At 41.8% G+C, this 19592-nt stretch overlaps 1 protein-coding gene across 7 annotated transcripts; it reads right to left on the reverse strand.

The window, feature by feature from the left end:
* Nucleotides 1-364: 364 nt before the first annotated feature.
* Nucleotides 365-17991, reverse strand: znf532 (zinc finger protein 532). 7 transcript variants are annotated; one of them, XM_058415963.1, is made up of 11 exons: nucleotides 17686-17990; nucleotides 13619-13979; nucleotides 13334-13523; nucleotides 8284-10579; nucleotides 7905-8086; nucleotides 6755-6931; nucleotides 5392-5554; nucleotides 4984-5301; nucleotides 3509-3621; nucleotides 2971-3112; nucleotides 365-2659 (listed from the first exon to the last, which is right to left on the reverse strand). In XM_058415963.1, exons 4-11 carry the CDS (start codon nucleotides 10552-10554, stop codon nucleotides 2162-2164), a joined length of 3864 nt encoding a protein of 1287 aa, XP_058271946.1. In that variant the 5' UTR covers nucleotides 10555-10579; nucleotides 13334-13523; nucleotides 13619-13979; nucleotides 17686-17990; the 3' UTR covers nucleotides 365-2161. The 7 variants fall into 7 exon arrangements, with proteins under 7 accessions (XP_058271946.1, XP_058271944.1, XP_058271949.1 ...); XM_058415961.1 differs by having other exon boundaries at nucleotides 13227-13523; XM_058415966.1 differs by lacking the exon at nucleotides 13334-13523 and having other exon boundaries at nucleotides 3509-3618; nucleotides 17686-17991.
* Nucleotides 17992-19592: the final 1601 nt, after the last annotated feature.

Below are 19592 nucleotides of genomic sequence, written 5' to 3' on the forward strand. Positions count from 1 at the left end.
TGTGGCCAAATCTAAAACTTCCTGATTTGTCTGGATTTTGATTAAAAGTACCTAAGCTCTTCAGTGGAAGATGGTAGCACTCTTTGCTAAACAACAAACCCCACTGTACACCTGAACTCAGGTTTGTTTTCTGTATTGTTTATTGACAATAACTATTTTTGTGGGTTTTTTATACAAACATCAGACAAGTCTACTGAACAGCAGCAAGACAGCCTAAGAAACGACCATCGTAAACAGCTTCTCTCATGCACAAACAAACGCCTTCTCACAAATGTTCATTTATCCAAAAAGTAAAAAAACCGAACAAACAAACACATAAATACATCCATTCTGTGTCCTGTGTGGAAACTCTGAACAAATGTAGCACTGTAATAAAGGTTTTTTTTTATTGTCATTATTTGCTTATACAATATCTCACGTCTCACCAGTTGAAAATGTTGAAAAACATCTTAGCTAACGGCTAACAGCTTGGAAAACATTCCAGTTTCATGTTTACAGACACATTCTTTCATTCAACGCAAGCGAATCAGGACGAGCAGCCGAGTCTACGGAGAGAAATGAAATGCCTGTGAATTAGCGGGGGGAAATAAAAGGAAATTTGGCAAATATTTTTTCATAAAGAAGCATCTTCAAGTTTTAAAATAAGCCAGAATTGCGGAGCAGAGCGGGAAACACCTGATATCTGAGGGTTATGTAAGAACTAAAACATACCATCGATCCAGTAATGTGCTCTGCATCTGGATTTCAGCAGTTTCTCATGAAAGAATCAAATAAAAATTAAGACTAAAGGAAATAAAAATAATTAAATGGTCCTGCTTGATGTAAACAAAATAAATGAGAAACAAATACAGATCAAAAGTAAACACTTTGGTCTAAAGAACAGAACAGAAAGGCAGTCGATCAGAGGAGACATGTTTGGTGTCTGAATTCGAGTTAAACATGCAGTGAGGATTTAATACTGAAATCACGCTGCAGTATTCACACCATTCAGAAGCCCCAGGGGGCGGAGTTTGTCTAAAAAAAGGGCGTGTCTCGGTTACACCTTGCGTGATATCGGCTCGAGTGAGATGTCTGATTCAACCGCTGGAGGAAATCAATGTTCTGGCTGTAAATACACTCAAACTCAACACACTGTGGAATGGCATCTGATAAAATACTGATATTTAACACATAAATATGGGCGGAGACTCTTAAGAAGGAGATCTTAATTGGCTATTTTTAACGGATAGAATTTTGAATGAAGTTAACGAGAGCTAGCTCAGCTTCTCCTTCACATTGTGGGAACATTTCCTTTAACATCATTTCTTAAATCTGACAAATAAATATAGCAAATTAAAAGTGACAAAATAAACATACTCCAGGAGGGGGAGTGAAGGGGGCGTGGCCTACATTCTGCAGGTTGAATTGTCTGACACAGAAGGGATTGAGATTGATATATATATTTTACCCAGTGTGCAAGCGATGTTGGTGAGGTGAGATGAGATGAGATGATTTACACGTCAGATACCAAACATGTCTTTGCTTAAACAAATACATGTGCGGTAAAGTTCGGTCCAGAACCTCTCTCGAATCTGAACGGACAGTTTAATAAAAAAGCTCGAAATGAATTCCAGCTTAATCCGAGTGGACGGGTCCGGACCCTGGAGACGACGACTAGCTCTGGCTGGTTGGAGAACACAAGGACGAGACGGGTCTAATAGAAAATAAAACTTCTGCCGTATAAAAAGATCTATCAGACATCCATACAAACATCTATCATAAAGTGTACAAAATGCCTTTTTCATAGATATTTAAATACACATAATTCCACTTTCAATATATTACATCTCCTCAAACACACAAGTGTGCTTATTTATATTTATACATTTCTCATAGATATGTGTATTTATATAGAAGTCGTATATACGTGAGGCGTACAGAGATGCAGGAAGGAGACGGAGAACGTCTCTGTGGTCCACCTTCTATCCACATGTTTCAGTGAAAAAAAATAGCCGGGTGTTTCCCCGCATGTGCGCGTACGTGTTTAAGGCCGTGTTTTTCCGCACGTCCTTTTTTCCCTGTTTTTCCAGGTTTATCCCTGCTTCCATATCTCAGTGTCTCTGATTATGAAGGTGGGTTCTGTCCCAAATGAGGCTCTGTATTAGCGTTTGAGATTGGAGTGTCACTTCTCAGCCGCGCTCAGTCTCTTGGATTTTATGAAGGCCATGCCGTGCGTGCGCATGTGTGTGTTTAGAGCAGGCTCTGTGTCGAACGTCTTGCCGCACACCCTGCACTGCGTGTCCGGCACGTTGGGAGCGTTCTCCTGCTGCTCGGAGTTCGGAGGCTCCTTCATCTTGTGCACAATGAAGAGGTGGCGCGCGAGCGAGTGGCGCGACGTGTAGCACAGGCCGCACTCGGAGCACTGGTGCGACGAGCCGTCCGTCTTGTGCGACGGGAGATGTTTCTGGAAGATTGGCAGCTCGGTGGTGGAGAAGGTGCACACGGCACATCTGTGAGTCTTTAACACGCTCACCTTCAGCTTCTTCATGGGCTGAGGGCACGAGGAGGCCGTGCGCTCGTGGCTGGGGATTCCCTCACGGCGCTCTTCCTCATCTTCTTCCTCTTCCTCTTCTTCGGCGTCCTCGCCATCAGAGTTGAGCTTTCGTTTGGGGCTGCGTACCTGAACGCGCAAACAAACAAGAACGTGAAATTTGAGTCTTAAGTTACGTTATTGTTTAAAGTTTTTCGTATTATTATATCATCATATCAGTCCTGTCTACAGCGTGTGATGCAGCTTCTATCCAGATGTTCGTCTGTTGTTTTTTAGCTCATTAAACTGAAACTGAATGAAGCTGAAAGTAAAACAGGAGCATTTGTTCATAAAAGGTTTTATTTCTCACCTCCTGCGTACGTAGAGAAGCAGCGGTACATGTAATAAGCCACTTAAGACTCCTGTATAATAAGTGATGAAGGAAAGTCAGTGTTCATCACCTGCTCTTTAACAGCGGCCTCCTCCGTGCTGCTGGACTCCAGCGCTGACCTTCTCTCCGCCTCCTTCATGCCGTGTATCAGCTGGATGTGTTTCTCCAGCAGCAGCCTCTTGGTGAAAGTGCGTTTGGAGTCCGAACAGTGACTGAGGGAAGAAATCAGAGCAGAAAGCTGTTTCTACAAAACAACATCATGTTTCAGCATTTTCCAAAAAAGATCAAATGATAAAAAACGAAGTCAGACTATTAGAAAAAGAAGGATTCACACTGTGTGTGTGAGAAAGAGGACAGACTTTTGGGAAATAAGGAGTCTTACTAAATAAAAATGAAGAACATTTTTTTTGTAATTGTTTGTCAGTCTTTTACATACAGTATAAAGCACCTCAATAGTTCTAAATATTAAAAACACATATTTATAAAAATAAAAAAAAAAGTATATTGTCAGTTATAGGCATTTTTTCATACTAAAAATATCTGTTAATAAACATTTTAAGTTTGCTAATTCCCGGAGACGAGCAGCAGACAGACTCGGCGATACTCACGGACAGGAGTAAACTTTTCGGACGCCTTTATGTTTGATGCGATTATGTCTGCAGAGACTGTGTGAGGAACTGAACGACTTCTCGCACTGACGACACGGATGCTTCTTCAGCTGCTGCAGAGAGAAAAAAGAGAAAAACATTTAAAACACACAGCTGTCTGGATTTAGCTTAAAAGGACAAACGTACAAAACGGTGAATAAAACGTCTGGTTAATGCTCACAGTGGGCTTTAATCAGTTGGCTATTACAGTTTAGAAAAACACACTCGTCAATATTGTTTTCCTGACAACAATACAACAACCTTCCCTGCTGTTCGGCCCTCGTCCAGAGCACTCGGCCGCTGTAATCACCTCATTGTGCGTTTCAAACTCATCAGCACGCACGTCACGACTCGACTAACCCCAAGACGAAGTCTGTTATTTCTACTTTAAAGCTCTAATATTATCCTCCTCACAGCCTTTCACTCTAAACTGTTCATTTAGGAGCCATTATTTCTGCATGAAGTCCACTTAACCCCAGCTTCAGTAGGAAGAACTGGAGAGATTCGCCGTCACATGTTCCGTTCCCTCTTCTCACTTTCTGATTGTTCCAAATTACACTCGACTCTCCGAACCCCGGACTGGCTCGGTCAGAAGACCATGGGGTCGAGTCGTGACAGGTTTCAGCTGATAAAATGTAAGCGGTGATGAAGAGAGTGTGAAGACTTCGCAATAAAAAAATAATAAACAAAAAATATCGACGTAATGTGAAATTTTCTCTAAAGTGTGTGGAAGGCGTCTTCAGCGTCAGCACTTCAGGACAGAGGAGTTTACGCTTCACTGCGGTTTCACGGATTCTGTGTTTTGCTGTGTTTTTATTAACAAGAGAATAAAGACATTTATAAAGCTTATAAAGAGTTTTAAATTTTTAAAGAGCTGTACAAGTCCATAAGAATGAGCTGTTACTATGGAAACGATTAGCACGAATGCGTCTGCTCTAAACAAAATTAATCGACACTTTCTGACCAATCAGAATCTAGAATGAATCAATATTGTGTTTTGATTTGTTTTTATTTACGAGAGAATAAAGAGAGGCTGCTGAGGAGACGAATGTTTATTGCCATAGCTTACACAACAACTGAAACTAGCTTGTTTTGTGTAATAATAAATGAATAAAAATAAGCTTTGATAATTTGTTAATAAATTGTAATTTGTCGATAAATCATTAAATTAGTTAATAAATCGGAATAGTAGGAATAGCTCCACTTCATCACGTCACCATGTCATTGATTATTTTTCTGTAACGGCGTGTTACCATGTGTTTATAGGTTTTCAGAAAAACTAGAGGCTTTGGTTGGTGAGATATAAGAATAGCCAAATAACTTTAAAAAAGGAAAAATCAAATTGCAGGACCCAGTAATTGCTACCGCTAGAGTCGGATATTAGCATATTTTTTGTCTGGAATTTTATCATCTTGATGTAACACTTGGTTTATTACCTTCCCATGCTCTCTCTTCATGTGAGCAATGAAGACTTCTCTCTGTGTGAATAGCCGATCGCACTCCTTACACGTCCAGCCAGGACCCGAGGACAACATGGAGGACGAGACAGGTTTTTTGTGTCGGTCGTCTGTCCCTTTGGCGGTTTTCTTCACTGGAGACGAGGGCTTCTTGCCCTCCTTGTCCAGGCTGTTTAGGGGAGCTGAGTCTTTGCTGTTGGAATTGGGGGTCAGGGAGTTGATGGGCTTGCTACTGAGCGGGAGGTTAATGCCGAGGTTCGGGGGACCGTCGATGGTCTTAAGTGTCCCGTGTGTCGACTGTAACGAAACAAAAACAGGGTTATGGGGATCCAAAAGAACGTCTGAACACTGCAACGCTCAGATCTCCCTCCCAATTTTCCTCTTCACCTTAATATGATCTAGCATGAGCTGCTTCTGGGCGTAGTGCATGGAGCAGTCCGGACACTTGAACACAGACACTTTCTGACTGGAAAGATGCTGGTCAAAGTGTGTGTAGAGCAGAATCTGCTGGGTGAAGACGGTATCACACATAGAGCACTTGTAGATCAACCTACAAAAAAAATAAAAAACATGATAAAGTGTCTATGTGAATAATAAAACTCTGTGTGCCATGATGCAACAGGAAAGTAATCATCAGTGATGAAAAATTACTGTTAAGTTAATTATTTACTGTATTTTTTTGGTTTATGGTTACTTTAATGTTCTGGAACATCTGTGAAATAAGTTATATATATATATGTTGTAGCACAGTTATAGCAGCTATAAAGAGTTATACCCTTAACTCAGCTTTCTCTTCTCGTTAAGTTAGAAAGATAAAAAAATCGTCTCGTCATGTTACAGAGAGCCACAAAGAAGTGTTTCAGGTTTACCTTTAACTGTTACAAAGCTCTGACACTGGAGACTACTTCCATCATCGCTAAATGCATCTCAATTTAATTTTTATGCCAAGATTATTAATACTGCCATAAATGGTTAAATATCAAATTCTTTATCCATCCCTGAAATGAATTCCTTACTAATTACATCCTACAGAGAATAATTTAAGACACCCTGCAGGTTTGAGAAAAATGATGCTCCAACACCTGATCACTTTCAAAAATGGTGCTAGTCATCAAAACAGGAGAGACTCGAATTAACCGAGCTTGCTGCTACAGAGAGGAGATGACAACATGCTGAACAAACAGAGCTGGAGCAGACAGGATGTGTTTCAATCACCGTCACATCTGTTATAACGAGGAATAATCCCGTCACTTAACGTGGACCGACCTGACCGTATTGAAAGACGCTCACTCAGACGTGTCATCGAGAGTCAATACACACGTCATGGCTTGTTTAGTCGAGGTGTGATTATGTTTCCTGACAGACAAAAGAGCCACCTGGTCTTTTCATTAACAAGTGCTGATTAGTGAACGAGAGGAGAGGCTGGGTTTGGAAAAAAACATCTACAAGCTACTGTGGATAATTCGTTTCTACTCTGTCACTGTTAGGGAAACAAAACATCACAGGAGGAAGTGTGTGTGTGTGTAGAAAATTGATTTGACCTGCATATTAAATTAGCATGTCAAATCTGTGCTGTATTTATGGAAAAGTTTAAAAATACGCTTTGTTATTGTATTTTAATCAATGCTACAGGAATTAGCAGTTGTGTCAAAATTCGCAAGAGCAAATTAGCATTTATCTTATTATCTTCTTCTCAGATGAAGTCTTCACATGACGTATAGACTGTATACACAATGTATACGAGACTCACTTGGGCTCTCCAATCTTCACACCCGGGTGCTGAGTGTAGGCATGCGAGTGAGTTCCCGGGGCAGATTTGAAGGCCATGGGGCAGATAGGGCATTTGTAGAAGATCTCACAGTGCGAGCCCTGGGTATGTGACTTAAGAGCAGCGACGTCAGCAAAGATCACGCTACAGTGGACACACCTGAGGAGCAACAGAACAAGAAAATGCACTGGACTTGGACTTGCGCTTTCAGAGCTTCATGTAAGCGAGATCTGTAATTTAATTTCTCAGCTCCGAGCTTGCTGAACAGGGTTGCCAGGTCTGTAGGATTTTAAACAACCACAATATCATGCAAAATAAGTAAGGAATAAGAAATATGCTGTTACATGGGAATCAACAACACAAGCTGTGGGGTGATGCTGAGATTTCTCTGTGCTAGCCAGGATGTGTTTCAGTCCTCTTATACCACAGCAAAATCATTTATAGTTACTCTTAACATCATGGAACATTTGTGAAACAAGTTATTTCCTGTTCTGACTTACATTATAGCAGCTATAAATACAGTGTCCTTCATCAACCTCTCTTTTTTCTTCTGACACCTGAGACTCCTTCCCTAAATGCTGAATAAACGTCTCCTTACAGAATTTTTAAATAGTTTATAATGAGCTGTACAAGTCCTTGACAATGAACTGTTACTTTGGAAATGATTAGAACTAATCATCTGCTCTAAACAAAATTAATTGACACTTCAATTAGAATCAGAATCTAGAATTTAACAATATTACAGTAAGGAAATTTAGGCAATGTTGAGATGCCAGAATGATCCCAAACTTTTAGATATATTCTCATTAATGCAGCTATGAACAGGAACACTCCGGATCACTGAACTGAGGTTCTGTGTTTTGAAATACCAGAACCCAAACCCAGGCCTATGAACGAGAAAAGAATCAAGGCACAGAATGAAGTTAGTAAAAATAAAACTTCAGACCTGGCAATGCTGCTGCTGATGGTGCATTCATGATAAGTTAAATGCTTGCTCAGTACCACTACCTCATAAAAGTGAGCTGTTCAGCAAAAACGTACAATATGAGCAAAAAAGCCCCTGTCACCAGACAATGATAGGACGTGATGAAATAATGAAGTAATGACCACATGAGGTGATGCGGGGACTGACCGGTAGCCCACTCGGCGCGTGTAGTGCAGGCAGTTCTTGGTGACATGGGATTGGAAATGGACGGAGCGACAGATGGCGCCGCACTCTGGGCAGATGTACGGAGACTTGTGCTGATGGATTCGCTGATGAGAGGCGAAGCTGCACTGGTTTGGCAGCAGCATTTGGCAGATGGTGCAGGATTTCTGCAGCAGAAGGAGAATAAAAAAGAACGTACTGTAAAAGCATTTAAGCGCTATACATAGAAATTACATTGTGCTTTTGTGATTTTTGTGTCCTGGGTGTATCATACTACATTGCATGCACAGTTGTTTCAGGCTGAGTTTTACATGAAAAAGCTTTAAAGATCACATAAGAGTGGATCTATAGCGGCAGAACATACTTGTCCACTTGACTCAGCAGCCTGTTGATAGTGCATGGCCAGAGACGACTCATCCTGAAACAGCTCGTTACACTCCAAGCACTTGAGATTCGATCGACACACTCGGGAAACATCTTCATCTAGGGGCATGGCAGCCACTACAGGCACAGAAGAAGGTGCCGAGATCACTGTTGTTTCACTTTTCCCTTGATTTCCTGTAGAAGAACCATGACCTGTAGTTGAAATGGGGGCACTAGAGGTCACAGATGGGGCCAAGATCATCTGATCCGCAGGGATGGGCTTTAAGATAAGGTGGGAACACTGCATGACCACACCTTTGTCCTTGTGGCCTCTGGCATGGGATAGAAGACTGCACTTGTTGTAAAAGACCAAGTTCTTGGAGCAGTGGTTGCATGTAACTTCAATACGAACACTTCTTCTCTCATAATGTTGAGTTAGACTTTTCTCGAGAGCAAAGGAGTCACCACACTCAAGGCATTTATAGCCACGGGACGGTAAAGAAATACATGCTGAGGAGGGAGGGCACAGGTTTGGGACATACACCGGCACAGGGTTGATGCTGCTCAAGACTTTGTTGAAGGCCTCGACAACTGAACTCTGAGAACTGGCCAGCACCTGCACACGGGACACTTTCTTAGGAGGTTGACTAGCCATCATGGCTTGTTTGATGGGTTGCTGGGGTTTGGACAAAACCTGGTGGAGTTCGGAAGCTGATGTAGCTTGAGGAAGAAGGTTCAAGTTGGTAAGATGAAGAGTCTTTGGCACAAGTTTGGTGTTGGCAAGGCTGGAAGCAGGTACCACAACAGTTTGTTGCTGAATAGCATTGGCAGCTTTGAGGATGGCATTGCTGGCACTTTGAACAGATGCAGCAGGTATGACCGTGGCTTTTACTGTTGTATTGTTTGCCAATTTTAAGTTAATTACCTGGGAACCAGCAGTTTTTACTGCAGACACTGGTAGAAAGGCAGTAGCAACAGGCTTGATGGTCATTTGCTTCGTGACTTCAATGGTTGAACCTCCAGAAGTGGCCACCACAGTGGTAGGGAGTGCTGTTCGGGTAGGAGATGACAAAACAGAGTTTGATGTGGGAGAAGACAAGAAGGAAGATACCACAATGGATCCCGAGTCGATACCCTTCTTCAGACCTTCAGGGTCAAACTCTGGCAGTACCCTGGTGACAGTCCTCTTGATCTGGCCTGAAGACGTCTTGATGGTTTTAATACGCACTTTGGGAATGACAGGGGTGGATCCCGCAGGGGATGAGGGAGACCCCTTGCTGCTGTTCTCGCTGGTAACACTACAAGGACTCTCTGGCTGTTTGGAAAGCATTTTCTTGGAAAGCTCCAGGGCTGACTCTTGCTCTGGGATTTTTTCTGTCATTTTTGGACTCTCCTTAGCCTCTTTTGGAGAGTCCTGATTATTGACAGTGGGTTCAGCAGCTGTCAAGTCCGTGCTGGCCTTTTTTGCACTAAGAGCAGCAATAGCAGCAATGCAGGATGAGAGCTTGGCAGATGATTTAGCCTTGGCTTGAGACAGGTTGGACATACTCAACCCAACAACTGGCTCCCTTCCTTCTTTCCCATCTTGGCCATTGAGTACCTCTTTGACTTGGTCCTCTGTTTTTCTTAGTTTTGGAGGATCATAGGCATTTGGGTTTCCTAAAGTACCATTGGTATTAGTGTTTCCAGTTTTTGAATGGTTGTAACTGCCATTAGTTCCCATCTTAGATGGACCATTGCCTGAAAGATTAGAATGAAGCTCCTCACGCTTAGAACTAAGTCCTGTAAGAGGATTTGGTCTGAAACAAGGTAAATTGTTTTGCCTGTCCAAAGGGTCATCTACTTCAATCTTGTCATCATCATCAAACTCGTCAGCACTGGAAATGGGGCTAAACTGGTTATACCTGGAGCCAGTTACTTCTGTTCCATGATTTCCACCTTTTTGATGCTTGTCGCCATCTTTGCTAAACCTGTTGTTAGGCGACATGGCCAAGAACCCGTTGTGTATTCCGTTTCCGACTGACGAATGGATCTCTTTGTCTGAAAGCGAGTGATCATTAGCATCGATGTTTCGAACATTCTTGACAATAACGCTCACTCCGACATCTGGTGTTGAGGGAACGTGGGAGTCCTCATCATGGTGGATGTTTGGTTTGAGCTGCCCCTCGTGGTCATCGTGGCCGGATTCGATAGCGGCCTTGGGGTCGACCATATCAGGAATGTCAAAGGCCGCAAGTAGATCATCGAAGTCCGGGGTTTTCATGTCGCCCATGGTCTTATGGATATGAGCTAAAACCCTTTTGAAAGAAAAAGAGATAAATAATAAATATAATGTTAATTTGGTGTCAAAACTATTACATCCTGCCTTAATTGATACATCACCTCAAAAGATACTTAAATTATAAATGGACACTTTTGCTAGAACACATCCAGTGCATCAGCATTTAAAGGTTTAATATAATATGCCAGTTATAATAATAAAAATATAAACATTTTTACTACAAAGAATTATTTTTGCCATACAATCAGGATTTGAACATAATAGAAAACTGAATTATGTGAAATTACAGAATTAACGTTCTGGAAATCCTTAAGAAAAATTCTTAAAAATTATGTATAAATCTACAGATTTTCAGAAACTCACAGCTGGAAAAAAAAAGGCAATTACAAAGGAAACCTAACAGCAATCACAGCATCACCTGTATTAGCACTGGCTATTGGATGTACTGCATGCTGCATTCTGGATTGTGATTGGTCAGAAAGTGTTGATTCATTATAAATACATTCTATAGTAACAGTTCATTCTCAGAGGACTCGTTTAGCAGATGATCCACGTTACAGATGAATTAAAAAATGAATAATGAGACTTTCTGCATTTATGGAAGGAGTCTCCAGTGTCAGCGCTTTGTAACAGATAATTTTCTGACATCTTACGCACAGACGTCTTTACACTTCTCAGTTTCCTGGTAATGCAACAAGCTTGGTTTTTGTTTTCAATAAATTGAAGTAAAGAGATATAGTCTGCTGAGGAAACGACTGTTTATAGCTGCTATAATGTAAGTGACAACAGGAACTTGTTTTGTAGACATTCCCTGACCTATTAACTATTAAAGGATTGTTGGCACGTTGATGCAGTATAAGAGAATGTATGAACGCATGTAGAAAAATAATTGACTTTGGGGTAACACTAGCTCCGCTTCTAACCAATAATCTACACATCATGGTGTCTGGTTTCTAAATGATATGTACAGTGTACTGGTGTAACATAAAAATATATTAACCTAGATAGATGAAACTGGTTTAATCTGGTTTAACCGTTATATTGTGAAGGAACACAAGCAGTTTTGGCCAAACATCCTCATAAATCGTGTTGTGACACGAAAAATCCCATGGTACGGAGAAAAGATCAAATTCAGAAAGATGAGGATGGGCTATTCAGGTTAGCCACCAGCGCTAATCCCACTGCTGCCTGCATTCTAGTGGTGGAGCTCACAGCAGCCAGCCTGTCCTCCATTACTGTTATTAACATCTGCACGCTCTGCACCGGCAGGGCCAAAATGGCCTTCTCCCTCCTCCTCCTCCTCCTCCTCCTCCTTCTCCATTTCCTTCTCCTCCATACACACATTCATCCACTCACACTCACAAACACGTTACAAAGACGGCAAAAAAATGAGGTTATGATGGAGAAATGAGAGGAAAAAGGCTTAAGGCCTTCAAATGATCCAGCAAGCAAAGCTACCATAAAAATCAGATGCCTGAGATCAGATAAAGCGACACAGCCTGACAAAATTCAGTCAGGGACCCTGACAAACACACACACAGAGTAGTGAAAGCATGCAAATGAAGCACTCCTCACCCTCGCTTCCGACCATTTTTACTGCAAAACAACCTCCTTTCATCCTTCTTTCCTTCCTTCCTCCCCCTCAAACACACCACTCTCTCACCCTCTGCCACCACTGAACACCTCCCTCCCTCCCTCCTTTTTTCCTTCCTTCCTTCCTTCTATTCTCTCTCTCTCTCTCCTCTGAAAAATTCCCACTTTCCCTCACAGCACTCATGGGTCACATTACGCCTGACAAACAGCGGCTTGGCCCATGCAGCCTTGCTGATATTGTGATACCATGACCCAAAAAAAAAAGCTGCTAATGTGTGTCTTTTCCCTCCTCCATCATGGCTGCTCGTGTTATCCGGCCCTGTCTCGAACACACACGGGAACGTGCCATGAGCAGGAGAACCCTGATGCATGAAACCCTGCCATGACCCTGCTAGCATGCACCGAGGCGTCTTTCGCTCTCTGTTTTCTGAAGCCTTGCTTTCTGCCCTGTAGCACAGTCACTGCATTGTTCCTCATCTGCCTCAAACCGGTTTCAACCGGTTCCGGTCCTCTCACATAATGTGTGTGCTGCAGTGCAGCCTCACAGGACAGACCCACACACACACACACAGATATTTCCATCAGTTCTGGAACATTCCTGTCAAGATAGTTATGTTAGGTCAGATTTTTCTTTTTTATTTCCAGACAAAGTCTCGATGATCCTGCTGTGACCTGTAGATAGGATTACACACAATTACTGAAAATAAAATTGCTGAAACACAGGAACATGCGGCTGAAAGTCATTCCTGATGTCATCTACGTTAAACATGGATGGAGTTTTCATGGCCCGAGACCTCAAGAGCTCCTCTGAAGAATGGACTAGGCCTGAAAAACAGACATGACCGCTGGTGGACGGTGAACATGCAGACGCCATGCTTGGGGATGGCTTTATAAGATGGATGGATGACATTAAGATGGAAATGGAAGCTGAAAACAAGCCAGAAACGAAGAGCATCGTGCACTCTCTCTCTCTCTCTCTCTCTCTCTGTCTCTCTCTCTCCCTGTGTTTCCTAAGAAAAGAAAAAAAGCAGATGAAGGAGGAGTAGTAAACAGTAAACACGGCTCTGTACCTGGCCTCGTTTTTGATTCTTGCCTCTCCGTTTCTACCCCATTCTGCAGCACTGGTTTTGCTCTTCCGTTTTCCTGCTCTACCTCCCCCCCTCACTCACTCACTCACTCTCTCACTCTCTCTGGTTCATGCTCCTCTCCCTTTATCCAACGTCCCTGCTTCCTCTCCTTCCTCGTCTTCTCCCAGAATGAAAAAGAGAGAAAGAGAAAGAAAGAGAGAGAGAGAGGGGTTTTTGTCAATTAAAATCAGCTGTCTTGTCCTTCAGTCCTGGGCAACCCAAGCATCCTGTCGTCTCTAACTGAGGGAGAGAAAACAAAAGGCCATAAACACACACCACACACACACACACACACACACACAGAGCAATGCAAACATGCACGAACCGGTGCCTACCCTAAATCTCTCTGCTGCCTCGTCTACTGGGAATCTTCCATGATTCCAAGATCCGTGCAAACGCTGCATCTCGATCCATCCAGGCCCCATTTCTGTTTCTGTGTGTGTGTGTTTCAGTATATGTGTGTGTATGTGTTTTTATTATTTTGGTTTTTTTTTTATTATTATTTCCTCTCTTCCTCCTGTCCTGTGGGTCACCCTGTGTCTTCGCAGATGCAAAGGAAAAAGGGGGCAGTGTTCGACAGGCAGCTCTGGCCTTTTGTCTACGTGTGTGTGTGTGTGTGGTGTGTGTGTGTGGTGTGTGTGTGTCAAAAGAGACAGTACTGGCTCGCAAACGCAACCAGCTGCCGAAGCCAGAGAGCTGGGGGGCGACAGGAGAGGTTGGAAAGAAAGAAGAAAAGAAGGGAGGAAAGGATTAGAAGATGGGATCTTGTGTACCTTTAGAGGAATTTAAAACAAAAAAAAAAGAAAGAACAAAGGCCAGTCATCATGGCAGCCGGGGAGCTGCGACGGCTCTGCAGGGGTGGTGTGTGTGTGTGTGTAATCAGGGCCTGGTCTTGAGACTCACCGCGCTGCTGTAATAATATATAATCACACATCAGTCATTAGATCCAGAGATTTTTGTGTACCGTGAGTCAGAGGCCAAATAAAATATCGAATGATGAAGCTGAGGACGGATTGAAACAACAAACAGAGCGGGATCAAATTCAGTGAGGTTTAAGGAAAATATACAATAAAATATATTAATGACAGAAAAAGGAATAAGAATTTTTGTTTGTTTATTTTAGGCATCTTTACTCCTATAAACACTGAACTATTACTTATGTAATTAAAGAATACATTTAGAGTGATGTTTTTATTTATTATCCTTATGATTGCACGTAATGTCTAAAAGTATGTGCACCCCTGTCCGTCACACCCAAACTAAACTAGAACATCTCTCCATACTGCAGCTGTACAATTTCCTTCACTACTATTCCCAGACATGACACTGCCCCTGTGAAACTAACCCCGAGCTCCATGAAGACATGGTGTGGAGGTGAAGGATGGAGTGAAGAACCTGAGTGTCCTGCACAGAGCCCTGACTCTGACTCAACCCCACTCAACACCTTTAGGATGAACTGGACCTGGAGTCTGATCAACATCCTGAACATCAGAGTCTGATCTCACTGATGCTCTTGTAGCTGAATGATCACTAAACCCCACAGATACCCCCCAACATCTAGTGTAAAGACTTCCAGAAGAGGAGAGAAGAGAGGAGAAGAGACAAAAAGAAGCTTATTATAACAGGAAAGAGAGGAAGAGAATCTGGAATGAGATGATCAACAACAATAGTGGAGTGTGATGATCAGGGGTGGACTAACTTTTGCACTATGGTGTATAAAGTGTTTGTTCCTGTTTGTGCTTCTTAGTATATTTTATTATTGACCTATTGTCAGTGAGATCGACTCGTTTTGACCTTTAGCCAGACAGAAGCTATAAAATGTGACCGACTTGACAGAACTGGACTAAAATCCCAGAAAATAATTATGTGTCAAACTAATCCTGTCCAAATAGGGCTAAAGGTTTTCAGAGAATTGTATTCCTCACACATGAGATTCAGTTACTGAATGTGTTTTAAACAGTAAAGAGCTGAAGAAGTTAACTGGGATCCCCTTGATAACTAATAATCGCTGATTGTTGATTAGACACTTGTATCTGATTGGCACAATTCATCGCTCGTTAATCGTTCTCACTGTTTATTACTGTGATTTTACTGCACACTCAACTCTCAGTACTGTGATTTTGAAGCATTCTGCCTTTCCAGAGGTTGTAGATAATGTTTCTTTGGGAGCTTTGATAAACCGTGGCACTGCCGTAATCCTAAATAAATAAATAAATAAATAAATAAAGGAGCACAGATCAGTGGGTAACCAGGACACGGCAGAGATACGGCGGTGCGTTCCACTACACTCGTCTTGCCGGATGATTTGTACTATGATGTCAGTGTGCTATTTTGGTTGATATGGGATCAGTAGAAGGCATCAGCTGACACTCGGAGCTCTCGTATCTCTCTTATCTTCCAGGCGGCAGCCGAGCCGAGGACGAGCACTCGGTTTGAACTCTGACCTCTGACACCGTGATGACTTTTAACTTTTACTTTATTCTTGAACACACAGAGCTCTGGTTTAAAGTCATGAAGCATGTTTGTGTAAAAGCAGAGTGGATCTGAGCTTCATCATCGTTCACACACGAGGCAATAAACCATCAGGAAATATTGTGCTTTTCCTGGACACTTAGTCACAGGCGTAAAAAATAGCATCCTGAAAAAAAAAAAAGTCTGTGGATTTGCATCACGATCTCTAATCAAGTCTCGAGCTGTATTTAAAACGAGGCAGAAAATGTACCTTATATGATATCTATTACATTACAGAGCTGGTGGATATGATGATATAACACTAATGATTAAAACCAAGCGTCTTAAACGACATATTTTCACCAAATACATTTTTTTCATTTCATTGTCTGTACCACTTATCCGATCTATCCTCGGGTTACGGGGAGCCTGTGCCTATCTCAGGCGTCATCAGGGACCAAGGCAGGATACACCCTGGATGGAGTGCCAACCCATCGCAGGGCACACACACAATCACACACTACGGGCAAGTTAGAGACTCTAATCAGCCTAGAAGGCTGATCTTTGGACTGTGGGAGGAAACTGGAGCACCCAGAGGAAACCCACCAAGCACGGGGAGAACATGCCACAACTCCACACGTGTGTGGCGAACTCCACACGTGTGAGGCGAACGTGCTAACTACTAAGCCACCGTGCCACCCTCACCAAATTCTTTACACGTATAATTCAGTTAAGATTCAGAGTATCAGCATCAGCTTCAGAATCTGAGCATCATCTCGGCCTGATCTCGGCTGGTTCAAGATTACGAGAAAAATACTTCTTACATTCTTCTCTTCCTGCTGAATAAAAGGGAATCTTTACCAACACGTCACTTTAGCCGGGACACATCCTGTATCACCTGGAGATTTTCGAAAGTTTCAGAGACATTCGGTAATAATGACGTCACCCTAAACTGCTCGTCACACCGATTTGGTCTAAATATGACTTACTTCACATCAGCTGCTTCAGCTTCCTTCAGAAAATAAGTAATGAACCCACACACACTTCATTACAAGTCCAAGTCTATATTCAGACAGGATATACACACTTTATAGCACATGTTTTTATGTCTCTATGGTGTTTTATAGTAATTAAATAACATTTGTAACCTTTTCAGATGCTGGAATAATCAGTCTGTGAAAATGATCCTGAGAGATAAATACTTACATTATAATAAGCTTTACATTAATCTCTGCTGTTTAAAAACTCCTTTTCCACTGGATACACCAGTCTTTTCTGAGGCATCAAATGCAATATAATACACTATTATAATACCTGCAGCTCTATACTCCTATATTAGTATGAATGTCCTTTTATAGAAGGTAAAAACATGGCACGCTCTTTCCACATGCTGTTCCTAAACCTGTTCCTAAATTCCACAAGTGTGTAAAAGCAATCCCACCTGAATAGCGCTAACGTCAGACAAAACTGACTGAGATGATGAATAATATTAATTAATGCCATTACTCTATATCACCTCTCCATGATCCTGTGTGAATACTGCTCACATCAGACTCCTTTATGCTCTTACAGAGCTCTCTTTTATTCTTATAATAAATACACATGAGCACGAAAGGACTTTCTGAAATTTTAATAACTCCCCTTTAGATGCGATCACAACCTAAACATGAACTCGAGATCTCTCGGCCAATCACAACCCTGCAACCTCTAACCTCCGCTGAAGGAATGAACGAAGGAATGAATCGATTCACTCAGTAGTACAAAGACTGATGTAACTGGAACAGGAACTATCAATTAAACCTATACAGAGTGTGTGTGTGTGTGTGTGTGTGTGTGTAACAGAGCACAAGCACAATCTATTATGTAATCTTAGGCCTTGTGTAACTTCACAATGAAACATCTCTGATTTAAAAAAAATTGAAAGAGAAACAGGAGACGGAGCGTGACCTACCTGAGCGCTACTGTAAAGCAGGGCTTTTTGTTCAGATGGGAGAGTTCTTTTCCTTAGATGGAAAGCAAAAAAAGATAAATGGCTGTGGCAAGAAGGCCAGCCATGACTCCTGCTGCACCATTCATCACCACAGCAGGATTAAATGAGGTGCAGGGAAGATAAAAAAGGAAGGGGGGAGGATTTAAAAATACAAAACAAAAGTGCATTTCATGCAACTAACATGCTAAAATCAAATAAAAAAAGGCTTTGATGATAGACACATTTTGCTTTCTCATTCTGAAAGGCATTGGGAGACACTGCAAGAGAGGATGCTGCTGATGCTGATGCTGCCCACCCCCAGCTTCTTCCAAAAGTCACGTGACTCCCTCTCCGCGCGCGCGTGAGTCCTATTGATCTGTCAGTCGCGTAAATGAAATAAAAATGCTTCATGTTTTTCTGTGTAAGCGATGATAATTCATCCTCTTATCATACAGCTTCTTATTATTTCATGTCTTTATTATTCTATGTTCAGAAAAAACATTCCCATTTGACAGCAGCGTGATTTACCCAAGCGGGACTTACCCACAATCCTTTGCGCGTCGGTCGCATTTATGCATGACATATTAAAATTTATATATATATATATATATATATATATATATATATATATATATATATATATATATATATATATATATTTATCAATCAATCAATAAATAAATAGCGTGTTGGTTTTTTTTTTTGTTTACACACCGCGATACTTGGAAAATGTCATCATTTCGTATTTATCGTATATTAAAACACTAATAAAAAAAAAGGTACTGACTCGTTTCGGGTACAGTATATGATAAATTAATTAATTTACTATTAAAAAAATATTAGAATAAATTAATATGTTTATATATAGAGATATTTTTTTATTTATTCAACGCTTTATTTATTTATTTATTTATTTATTTTTGCTAGGATATGATATATAGATCACTTACCCATGATCCCCCGCGGTGGCCCAGTCTGCAGCTAACTGGACGCGAGTGGTCCACCCGGAAGTACCGCTAACGCGTTTGTTTACAAATTATTTACGGACACGGTTTTCGTTCATACTTTTTACACGTCGAATTATTAAACTATTTTTTAATTCCTATAAAAAAATACCCCGAGTGCACTTAGATGCAACAGATATTCAAGAATAAAAATAAAAGGAAAACACACACACACAATAATAATAATAATAATAATAATAATAATCCCCCCCCCAACACGTCCTGCAACAAACAGATGTAATAGATCATTACTCTGTCCATAAAATCAGCTTAAATCCTCATATCCTGCTCACACTTCTTTCTCTGCTAATTTTATAAAATTTATCACTGACAGTTTCAAGTCAAGTCAAGAAGCTTTTATTGTCATTTAGTAAAATAGGTCTGGCCCAGATCTGGCCCACGCAATGCACTTACACTCTGCCCACATACCACAAAGAATGCCCTTTAGTGGCCCAAATCTGGTTTGCCAGAGGTGGGCCACTCATGGGCCAACACAAGGCCAGCACTGGGCCACACTGTTGGCCCAGAACAGGTACAGCACTGGGCCATACTGCTGGCCCAGATCTGGCCCACACAAACATATGGGCAACATAAGCTCAATCACAATCGGGCCACATCTGGCATGGACAGACCTGAGCCACATAAATCAAACCATAACTCTGCCACATCTGGCAGAGACAGTCCTGGGCCACATAAACCAAACCATAAACGGGCCACATCTGGCAGGGACAGATCTGGGCCACATAAACCAAACCATAACCGGGCCACATCTGGCATGGGCAGACCTGAGCCACATAAACCAAACCATAACTCTGCCACATCTGGCAGAGACAGTCCTGGGCCACATAAACCAAACCATAAACGGGCCACATCTGGCAGGGACAG

This window comes from Hemibagrus wyckioides, linkage group LG18 (assembly GCF_019097595.1).
Source record: "Hemibagrus wyckioides isolate EC202008001 linkage group LG18, SWU_Hwy_1.0, whole genome shotgun sequence".
NCBI lineage: Eukaryota > Metazoa > Chordata > Actinopteri > Siluriformes > Bagridae > Hemibagrus > Hemibagrus wyckioides.